An 11,169-nucleotide genomic window follows, 5' to 3' on the forward strand; every position below is an offset into this window, starting at 1 on the left:
CAGGTGTGTTTATGGCACATGTGGGAGGAGCTTCAGTGTCTCCCGCCACAGAAACGTACCGCTCCATTTATGTTTGTATACTGGTTGATTTTTTCTATATTATACTTTCTATATTTTCATCTCATTTTATTTAACCTTCACTTTACAGCCTACCTTCCATTCTGTGTGTCTCTTTGCTTTGTGGAGCCCTTTATTGAATATTGCTGCTGTCACACCTGAACTCTGGGATCAGTAAAGTCAGTCTAAGTCTAAATAAGATTAATTTCACACATTTACCAAACAAGTTCCAAAAGGCCCAAAGATGTGATGCATCAAACCAAATGTGACCGTTTAAACACGGAGGTTAAGACCCACAGTGTCATAAATAATACAGATGAGCTGGACAGAACCAAACACCTGTAATGTTATAGATAATACAACTTCACTAATCTAACTATTAAGGTTAAGATTCTACAATATTATAAATATATATGTATAATACAACTTTACCTGACTCAGAGGTTCAGACCCTCCAAAGCTAAATGCTACACATATACTGGACTGAGCTATAATAAAAACACACCTGATTGATTTAAATATTAAGGTTAAGGCACCACAACGTTATATTAAATACGACTTCACTTGACTAGTTTAACTATTAAGCATAAACCCTGTAGTGTTGTCAGTATAAAACACATTCATCAGACTAATTTGAATATGAAGACAGCAGTTTTATATATATGTAGAAATGTACTGAATTAATTTACACATTAAGACTCTGAAGTGTTACCTAGAACACAAACTTACCTTTAAATCCAGATTCTACAAGTTTACACATGAAAAACGCAGAAAATCCAAAAAATCCTAAAACATGAACAACAAGCAGGAAGTATTTCTCATGCACCAAACTACACACCTGATTACAACATCCATCCATCATCTCTACACCTTCATCCTCACCAGGGTCATGGGGGGCGGAGCCTATCCCAGCTGACTCAGGGTGAAGGCAGGTTCACCTGGACAGGTAACCAGTCTATCACAGGGCTACACTTAGAGACAGACAACCAAGCACACTCACATTCACACCTACGGACAATTTACAATCACCAATTAACCTCAGCATGTTTCTGGACTGTGGGAGGAAGCCGGAGAACCCAGAGAGAACCCACGCTGCACGGGGAGAACATGGAGACTCCACGCAGAAAGATCCCGGGTGTCCTCACCGGGACGCCAACCGGCGACCTTCTAGCTGTGAGGCCACGGTGCTAACCACTGAACCACCTGCAGCCCCAGAACAAAGTCACATATCCCACATTTAATGAGGAGCTGTGAGCAGCGTGTGAAGCAGAAGGGACCCATCTTTATCATTCACCAGAGGCACAGAAAGGCCCGACCCGGTCTGAAGAGGGGCATCAGTGCAAGTTTAAATAAACTAGAGAGCAAACAGAATTAATCAGAAAGCTCAGGAGGCAGGACTCCACCAGAACGGCATCACTTTATGAAGTTATGACACAAGATTACACATAATTTACAATGAAAACGAGTCTTCTGCAGCAGCAGAGTCCCGCGTTTACAAAAGGTGTCCTGGTTTTAATGGAAGGCAGAATGGACCCGACTGGTTCCAGCCGCTATATACAGAGATGCTGACAGCTTACAGACATGTCGGTAATCAGCCACGTCACCAGAACCAACCACACAGCGAACGCTGGAGTCTCTGCATAGCTCTGCTCCGTTAACACTGACGAGACGCAGCGCTGCTGGTGGAGGAGGCGAGTGTCTGAAGGAACCATTCACGCAGCGATTCGTTATGTTTAGCTTGTACAAGGACAAAATGATGACATTGGAAATATACTGTACGAGAAAGAAACCTGTTAAACCGAGGAAAATTATCTACATACGTTCATTAGTTTGCCGTCAGAGACCTCATGGCATCAAGTTAAAGTGAAATCTAAATGAAAAACATTGAACTTCTTGAAGCCAAAAAGCACAAAGCAGAATGTAAAACAGCTTTACATGAAACCAGTGCAGCCCGTCGGTGATTTAAACATCCTGCTTGCTCATTTCCCTTCTATTTGTTTTGCTCTATGGTATCATCCCTTTAAACATGATTCGTAGTTTTAGTTTTATGCAGACGGGCACAGAGCTTTAATACCTGACCTGCTGCAGGAGCTCGTCACTGCCCTGCTCGTGTGATGCCTGACGGTCACCTGTCCGGTGTGACGGCCACACAAGGCACGCTAAAATCAGATTACAAGAGAACAACAATAAATATGGTACAATAAATTAAAAACAGGTAGTCGTTGAATGAAAGCCCAGAACCAGAGGGAGAGAACTGAGTGAGAACTGTTCAGAGGCAGATGTTTGAAGTCAACGAGTTCCTTGGCGAGAACCTCTGGAGCTCCATTGGTTCATAACAACCCTGATCTGAGGAGCAGCTTCAGCACACATCCTCAGTGGAAGAACAGATAGCGCTATAGTCCCATTTCTGAGTGAATGGAGGAGAAGTTGCTGAGTGTTTGTGGAGGTCAGAGCTGGCGGATGTATAAGGCAGGAAGCTTCAAGCTGCAGCACCGTCTCTGCTTTCAACACTTCTGAAGCCACATTTGTGAATCCACAATAACAGTCGACAGCCTCGAGCTCCGTCCGTTTGTTCCTGGAATTATTAGAGCTTTGGTTCAGAGATTTCAAAGAGGAGAGCATGAGCAGAGGAATACCAGGTGGTAGGAGAACATCAAACCACCCAGCGGTCAGGAGGTCAGTCGGTGTTTTCTGAGAACAGAGCACAAGATCCCATCTCGGCCTTTCAAGGTCCTTGAATGCTGTCTGTAGCTGAACAGAGTACAGACGGGGCTCTTTCAATCTTTCTTTAGATCTTTCTTCAGGTCAGGCTGGTCCCGGGACGCTTCAGAGCCGCCCGGCGTCTGCTCCAGGCTGACTGGTAGAGCAGCAGGAGCCGCTCCATCGTTGTTGACAAGAGCACCGTAGGAGAAAGAGCCGTTGAAGTCTGGCTGAACAACCAGGCCCTTGTCATGAATGATGGGGACTCCTGATGAGAGAACGGACAGGTGGAGGTGTTTCAGACAACTTCATGATGAGATGTGGTGACTCTGCATTTAATGGCTCTTATATTTATATTATTATTATATTTTGATAACGTAAAAGATGTAAAAGAACAAGTTCTGCGTCGCTTTAAATCCCAATAGACTAAAGTTTCTACAAACCGTTGGTCATGTCCATGGTGACGTAGGGCTCAAAGGTCTTGGTCCGTTTCCTGCTCTTGGTGATGAGAAAGACGCCGAGGAAGCAGAATACAGTTCTGTACAAAGCACACCATCATCAGGGACAGGGTTTGGTTTTTAAACAAAACTGCTTTTCACAGTTTTAATAGTCACAGTAGGAGAAGCACAGATTAACAAAGATCTGTTGTATTCATGTGTCAGTAAACCCACAGGCAGCATCAAGACATCCATCCATCCATTACTAGGGTCATGGGGGGCGGAGCCTATCCCAGCTGATTCAGGGTGAAGGCAGGTTCACCTGGACAGGTAACCAGTCTATCACAGGGCTACACTTAGAGACAGACAACCAAGCACACTCACATTCACACCTACGGACAATTTACAATCACCAATTAACCTCAACATGTTTCTGGACTGTGGGAGGAAGCCGGAGAACCCGGAGAGAACCCACGCTGCACGGGGAGAACATGGAGACTCCACGCAGGAAGATCCCGGGTGTCCTCACCGGGACGTGAACCAACGACCTTCTGGCTGTGAGGCCACGGTGCTAACCACTGATCCACCGTGCAGTGAAGAAGCCTCCTGATGTCATTACTTCTACTTGTGCTTTTCATACTATGACTCACCTGTGACATAACGGATCAGTACTCACCCCAACACGAACATGCAGATGTGAAGCACGTCTTCGTTGTTGAACTCCAAGTAAAACACGGCTCCTGAAAACCAGAAACAATAACTCTGTGACGGCTGCTGCTTCTAGACTCTGGGTGTGTGTGAGGTCAGGCACTGCTGAGGTAAAGAGCTGCACACACTCATTAATCCAGGTGTGACTGAGGACTCATCCGGACTACATTTCAGAAACAACCTCAGCGTACACTGACACGCCTGAAAAGCCACATCACATGACCGCTCAGGCTCACTGGGCGTGCTGGTGCCAGTGTAAACACAAAACAGGGGGTTGGTTCCTTAATTAGTTGGTAAATTGCTGAGGAGGAAGAAAAGCAGGACCTCCTTCACTGCTCAACAGCCGCTTGCACAGACAACAGAGTAAGTATTCTATGAAATAACATCTGGTAATCCAGGCATGTGTCTTCTGGAACGTGACGAATCAGGGGATGGATGCAGCGACAGCGAGGCCCAATCAGAAAGCAGAACTGAGTGTCTGCACCACTGTGTCTGCCCAATCCCGTTACAACACGAACCGGAGTTCTCACTTCAAAAAGTCTCCGTTTGTCAGAGTCCTAAAACTCTCCAGTCTTATAGCTGCGACGAATAAAAATACCAGAAGTTGTGTGTTTAAAACGTAAATGTTTGAACGTAGCCTGATAACCAAAGAAAGCCACGACTCACCAGCTACCACGGCGAAGAAGGTGGAGAGGATGTAGTTGACGCTGGCGATCAGGGAGGAGTCGTGCAGCTTACACGCCTGGGAGAGGAATCTAGGAAGACAGCAACACCCACAACAGTGAGCAACAGCTTACTGGGAGATAAAGGGTCATCAGAATTAAAGTCTGCTGCAGAAAACCCACAAACGCAGCCGTTAACTGACAAGAATCCCTTTGTGACGGCGTCTCACCTGGCCTGGAAGACCACCGACGCCACCATGCACACCAACATGACGCTGAAGATGGGGTAGTCGAGCTGCATGTTGCCCTCGACGCTAAGAACCAACATTCCTGACACCGCCTTCACCGTGATGACGGTGACCGAGCCTGCGTGCCAAAGAACAAACAAGCAATTAGACGTCATTTCACAAAAGCCCCGGAGCTCTCTGTGACCGCTCCAGACGTGGTTACGTGTCCTAATAAAGCACGGCAATAGCTTAAAGTTCTGGTGAGATGGACGGGTTGTAATGCAGAGGACTCACCCAGCAAAGCGACCAGCATCAGAATTATAACGAGGTAGTTAGCGCCGCGCTGTTTGTAGAAGTACAAAAGCAGGCAGAACGTGATGATCTCCAGGAGCTGTCAGTTAGGAGGAAATAAACACCAAATGAACTGCACAGAAACAACACAAGAAGCACAGGACGGCTAATCCTAAAGCCAGAAACTGATGTGTGTCCTGCAGACGGCTCAGGGAGGCTGGAAGGGGTTTACCAAAGTCTGCAGAACATCGTTTGTGGCTTAAGGTAGGACCAGATCATAAAAAAGAAACAGAAGACTTTGGAGCGGCCTGCAGTGATGACTGGAGGTGTCAGAGGATCACGTTCTTCATATTTAGACCTTTTCCAGGACTCAGCTTCAACCACACGCCGTTTTCTTACCAACTTTATGACCTACAAATTCAAAAATGATCGGCGAGTTGATTTAACGCTCCTGACAGAACATGAGTCACCGACCCGGTCCTGCAGGGCCACGGTGCCGCTCTCAGCGGTGTGTTTGCAGAACATGAATGATGATGTAGGAGGTGTGTGAACATTACATCTTGTAGTCCCACAGGAGGAAGGGCATATTTCAAGCTACACTAGGACTGTCAGAGGGGATTTGTGAGTTTGTTTTCGTTCAGGATATACGATAAATCTTTATTAAATATGCTGCTTGGCAGCGTCACATTCAGATTTGGCTGCTTCGCCCGAATCAATTGTTTTATAGCTGCGGGGAGATTTATGGACGAGAGAGGAATGTTTGCTGGACCTTTTGCTGCTGAGCTTTCTCAGTAAATGAAAGTAGCTCACCAGATACAAGAGCACAGGCCATCCCACCAGGTGCTTCACAATGTTCTCCGCCTGGAGCTTTTCATGAGTGTTTGGTCCAAATGACACAAAGAGATAAGTTCCTCCTATGGTGAGGATGTAGCCCAGGAAGGTCAGCCCGTAGTTCTCTGAAATGACAAACAGCTAATTAGGAGCTATCAGTGATTATTAAATAAGCGTCTCCTGTCCTGGACAAAGTCTTTGTGTCGCTTCAGTCAGCAGAGCAGCCAATTAGGAGGAATGAATGAGAGGAAGTCATTTGCATATAATGGCACAAGTTCTGTGGTATTTGCATGAGTGTCAGCGCAGCTACACATCTTCAGTCACACACCTCCTGTGAACTTACTTGCAAATTCCTTTGGTTTAGACTTCTCACGCAGGAAAATAAAGCCCAAGATCGAGCTCGCTGAAAGACATTTTAAAAAGCACAATGCCAGAGGTCACCACAGACGTTCCTCTGAATGTGTTCTGTGTCTGAACTACACATTTACAACATACTGGGTATTATCCTGAATGCTTCATCACTGAGCACACATCAGGGAACACGGAGGAAATACTCACTCAGGACAGACACCGCATTGAGCGGCGCTACAAGAGCCAGAGGGGCAAAAGCGTAGGAGACAAAGTTGGCTGCCTCCCCGAGGCAGGTGAACACGAAACCAGACCACCAGGTTTTAGTGCGGTAGAAGGCACGCTGGTCCTTTGTCCCCGCTAACGTCACATGACTGTATTTCTGTGAGTGAAAAGCATGCTGGTTAAAGAGCTGTGACTGGAAGCAAACAGGAAACATGCTGCAGCACACAAAGCTAAAAGCAAACATGTAATGGAAACCACACAGCATGAAAAGCTAAAGAAATACGTTAAAGTAGAAAGTAAAGAGAGCAGCACAGTGGCAGCGACGTATCCTGAGTCTATAACTGAGTATTACTTCATTCACATCCTAGATTCTGCTTAAGGCTGATAACAGTAACAGCAGAACCCTCCTGACAAGAGTAATGTAAAATATATATATAAACATCTGTAAGCCAGCTAGGAAACCCACCAGATCCTGTTAAACACAAACTAAAGAGGAAAAATAAAAGACCAAAAAGAAACTAAAGCAGCAGATTGGAAACCGTCAGTTCAGAAACAAGAAGAAATCAACGGCTGTGGATTCATCAGATTCATCAAAAAGACGTTTTTTATGTCGTTCACGTTGAGTTCAACTTTAGCAAACTCCACATGTACAGTCAGTGATGCAAACACAACTTCTGAATGGACTTAAGGAGCTTTTTTCCATCTTATTAATAATAATAATATTAATAATCTTTCCTGTGTTTTATGTATTTGCTTGTATGTTCTGCTTTGACGGCTTTGTTGTAAAGCACTGTGGGTACCGTTTGGTTATTATAAAGGTCTATACAAATAAAAGTTGATTGATTGATTGATTGATTGATTGATTGATTGATTGATTAATAACCCTTTAATGAATAAAACAACATCCTGAAAAGAACATAAATGGAACAATGCAGAAAAACCAGAGCCCATGAACCGTCACAGAGACATAAGAGACGTAACTCCTCAGTCTAGGAGACGTCACAGCTCACGTTCAGGATCTAACTAACATCAGGCCGTATGTGTGTCTGAATGATGTGTCCACGCACAACAGTCATGTGGCAGAACGAGCGATGTGAAGTCATGGAAATCAACTCAAACACATCCCACGACAGCTTTTTGTCGTTGCACGACACACTCAGATTTTTAGACACGCCATCTTTTTTTCTTTTTTTTTTTTTACTTCAGTCACAAAACAGTTTGTTGACCCTCCATGTGTTCACAGCAACACGAGCAAAGGACAGGAGAGAACCACGGAAAGGCGAGAAATGGTTGCAAAATAACTGTACGGAAACATTTTGACCAGAAACTGGTTCTCTGTCAGCAGGGTCCAGACGCTGTTTCACCACAAGAGGAAAGACGACAGCATAGAAATCAGCAGCTCAAAGTCAGATCTACATACCGACCAAAAACAACTAAACTGAGTCTGATGCCAGAGTTACACCAACAGGAGTCACAAGCAGCCTGTTCTCACTGGTTTTAATTATTCTTTACATCCAGTACAGATCCACCCCATCACTAAACCAGTGGAGTCATTCTGAAGCATTCCCACACTGACTTATTCTCCTTACAACTCCTGTATTTGTTCATATGTAGTATTTTTTGGGCAGCAGACATCAAACCAAACACATGATGGAGTAAAATGAGTTCAGTACCTGAATGCTTAAGGAGATGCTCACAAGCAGATTTCCAAAAATAGCAAGTAAAGTCCCGATGAGGTTGTCCTGGAAAACAAAGAGCACATTTATTTAATTCACATAGAACAGAACAATCTACAATTCAGATTCAGCTTTTTATAGAAACAACATCACTTCATGAATGTATTTCCACCAGGATCCTGATAATAAATGACTGTTTGTCTCCCTTCAGTCCTACATGTGTCATTAAAATGCTTTAAAATCTGAATCTTAACAGAAACCGTGTTTTAACAGCTGCTGCTGAATTAAAAAGTAAAACCAAAGCGGTGACAGCCGGTGGTAGGGAAGCGGAGCGTCTCACCGTGTAGGAGCCTCCGGTTCCGCTCAGGTCCATACTCAGGCTCGTTATTAATGACTAGAACTATCCGAACATTCAAACAACATATATCTCATCTTATCGCGTTGGTTCTGGTCTCACTTATAACATCTATCGCTCATTTGTTGGAGTTTGTCTCGCACTACACCATCTTCAGACCGGGACCTCTCACTTCCGGGTTGAATTCGTTTGTTTCAGGTTACGTCATGACGCAAGACGGTGATACTTTAACCACGTGACCGTGCGCGTACACATTTGACAACAACGAGCTTCTATTTACATATTGGATAAGAGGAATACTTTACAGTTTTAATATATTTTATAGTAGCATTCATTCAAACTGATTCTCTTTTATTGTATTTATTTTTATCTGTTTTAACGCCGTTCCTGTTGTTTGCTGTAGTTCTGCCTTCAGGCTGCAGTACCGCTTGAGAACAGTAGGTTGAGCCCTTGAGGTAGAATGGATCCAAACTAAGAGCTGAGGTGGAGGATTTTAATCAATTTAATTGGCAATCAATTGCTCGTAAATTCTTGGGTTTGACTGAGAGCATCATGGGCTTGGACGTGTCCAAGAACAATCATCACACAGTCCGTCCATCACAGTCAGACATGTTCATGGATCACGTGGCACAGATTAGTTCTTCACACAAACAGTCATCTCTGAAAGAGCCTGTGCAAATAAAAACAGGCTCAAGTTCAACGAGACAATAAGACAGAAGACAATCACATAACAATGGGCTGACTAACGCTGATGGTATGTCCCGTCCTGATGGCAGCAGAGCAGGACGGACAGCGCGTCTAGAACAGGAGCAGCTCAGAGCAGCTCAGAGCCGGAGCTTTAACACACAACAGCTGCTTCTTCTTCCTTATTTCAGAAGCAAACAGAAATCATGACAGTAGCTGATGAGTCATTGTTTCCATGTGCCATGATGCAGGGCAGCACATGTGACCATATGATGAGAAACTGGTTTAAGCAGAGCCGGTACCGGCCCGAGGCATCAGCGACCTGAGCGCCTGCTAAGGGCCCCGGTCACCAGCAGGGGGCCCCCAAGAGCAGTTAACTTTTAAAAAATATATGTACAATTTTATTAATTGTACATATTTCACCATGTTGCGTAATAAATACCTGTAGGTGGCGCCACCTGGACACAGCCCGGGCCTGACTGGGTGTGACGCTGACAGAAACATCCCCGATGATGTGTTCAGGGGCATCAGTCTGACTGCTGTACATGAGAAGGAGTGATGTGTTCAGGGGCATCAGTCTGACTGCTGTACATTAGCAGGAGTGCAGCAGTGGTTTCTGAGTGATGACACCGTCTGTCAACACGATGTTCAACCAACAAACTACATTTAATCAGATTGTTTTTAATCATCACTAACCAGTGACTGGCAGCAGAAACAACCTTTTCACTTCATTCTAACGTTATGCTCCACATGATGTTGTCAGTATTTACTTAAATACATTTTCATTTCTCTCCACTTCAGCCTTTTTCTATTTTAACACTATATCACTTTAACTCAGCCACTCTTCAGGTTTGGACTCATGTTCCCTCCTCCTCGGTTATTCTGTCGACAGTTTTCCAGAATAATTTCCCTCAGACTCATTGATGAATTAAATCATCAGCTTTGTCCTCAGTTGTCTTCCTCCTGTCCTTCTTAACTCCTGAGACGTCCTGCTGTCCTGTTGGAGACCAGATCTCAGAGCAGCCTTCAGCCTCTGTGCCTCACTGACCTCCACAGGTCCAACCAGGTCCAACCAGGTCCAATCAGGTCCAACCAGGTCCAACCAGATCCAACCAGGTCCAACCAGGTCACTGCAGCTACTCGGTCCGACGACATGGAGGCCGAGCGCCATACAGACGCCTTCTTAACGTTTAGGTCCTCTCAGCCAGCAGACACCGCCAAAACTACGACAAAGGTCATGCACAGCATTTTAAATACACGAAATTTCCCAAGAAGAGCGTCTCTAACTAGACGGACTCAAGTCTTTCAAGCTAGTTCCAGTCATTAGACGGGTCCCAATACGCCAGCGTGCACCAACATTAAAGCGTCCACACAAAACACTAACATCACAAACAGATGAAGACACAGGTACCGTGTGGGCCTGTCACACCGGGCAGAGTCCATGTGGGTTCCTCTGTAGCCCGACAGCACCTGACCCAGAACCCACAGGTGACCCTGGACTCACCTGTGGTCACGTGACCTGCTGCATTCTCCACCAAACAAACATTTTATTAAAAAGCATCACATTTTAACTTAACATCAGTCTTAAGTTTGTACATTTTCAAATTGATCCCTTTGAGGTCCTATTTAGGATTGTTTGTTAGTTTGTTTTATTTTCATTTATCAATTTTATGAATTCAAGCATTTTTAAAACTAGGACAGAAGATAAACACAAACTTGACACATAAATCTAAAAAAACAACTGTAATATTTTTACATGAGTGAGTCTCACTAACTCTGGCCGCCCCTCACCAGTTTGGTGCCCCCTCGGCCCACTTGTTGTGCACTTGAACATATATTGCTGTGAGTAGACACTGCCTGGCTGCAGCGTTCATGCCTTCCTCTGGCTGCAGTGTTCATGCCTTCCTCTGGCTGCGGTGCTCATGCCTTCCTCTGGCTGCAGTGCTCATGCCTTCCTCTGGCTGCAGC

The 11,169-nt window shown here is 44.9% G+C and overlaps 1 protein-coding gene across 1 annotated transcript; it reads right to left on the minus strand.

Annotated features, from left to right (window-relative positions):
• Positions 1-1,428: 1,428 nt before the first annotated feature.
• nipal3 (NIPA like domain containing 3) lies at positions 1,429-8,663 on the minus strand. The gene is made up of 11 exons (XM_008296275.1): positions 8,503-8,663; positions 8,160-8,228; positions 6,472-6,643; positions 6,257-6,316; positions 5,893-6,038; positions 5,086-5,182; positions 4,795-4,930; positions 4,569-4,657; positions 3,871-3,934; positions 3,201-3,295; positions 1,429-3,025 (listed from the first exon to the last, which is right to left on the minus strand). Exons 1-11 carry the CDS (start codon positions 8,533-8,535, stop codon positions 2,835-2,837), a joined length of 1,152 nt encoding a protein of 383 aa, XP_008294497.1. The 5' UTR covers positions 8,536-8,663; the 3' UTR covers positions 1,429-2,834.
• Positions 8,664-11,169: the final 2,506 nt, after the last annotated feature.

This window comes from Stegastes partitus, unplaced genomic scaffold (assembly GCF_000690725.1).
Source record: "Stegastes partitus isolate 25-593 unplaced genomic scaffold, Stegastes_partitus-1.0.2 Scaffold1116, whole genome shotgun sequence".
In the NCBI taxonomy this organism is placed as follows: Eukaryota; Metazoa; Chordata; class Actinopteri; family Pomacentridae; genus Stegastes; species Stegastes partitus.

Bases quoted from the DNA above. Each gene is read 5' to 3' on its own strand.
- nipal3 (XM_008296275.1), bottom strand. From the start codon at position 8,535: ATGGACCTGAGCGGAACCGGAGGCTCCTACACG. The intron at 5,183-5,892 runs GTGAGCTACTTT...CCTAACTGACAG, and splicing joins GGCCTGTGCTCTTGTATCTG to CTCCTGGAGATCATCACGTT. The intron at 3,026-3,200 runs GTTTGTAGAAAC...TTCTCTCATCAG, and splicing joins CACCATGGACATGACCAACG to GAGTCCCCATCATTCATGAC.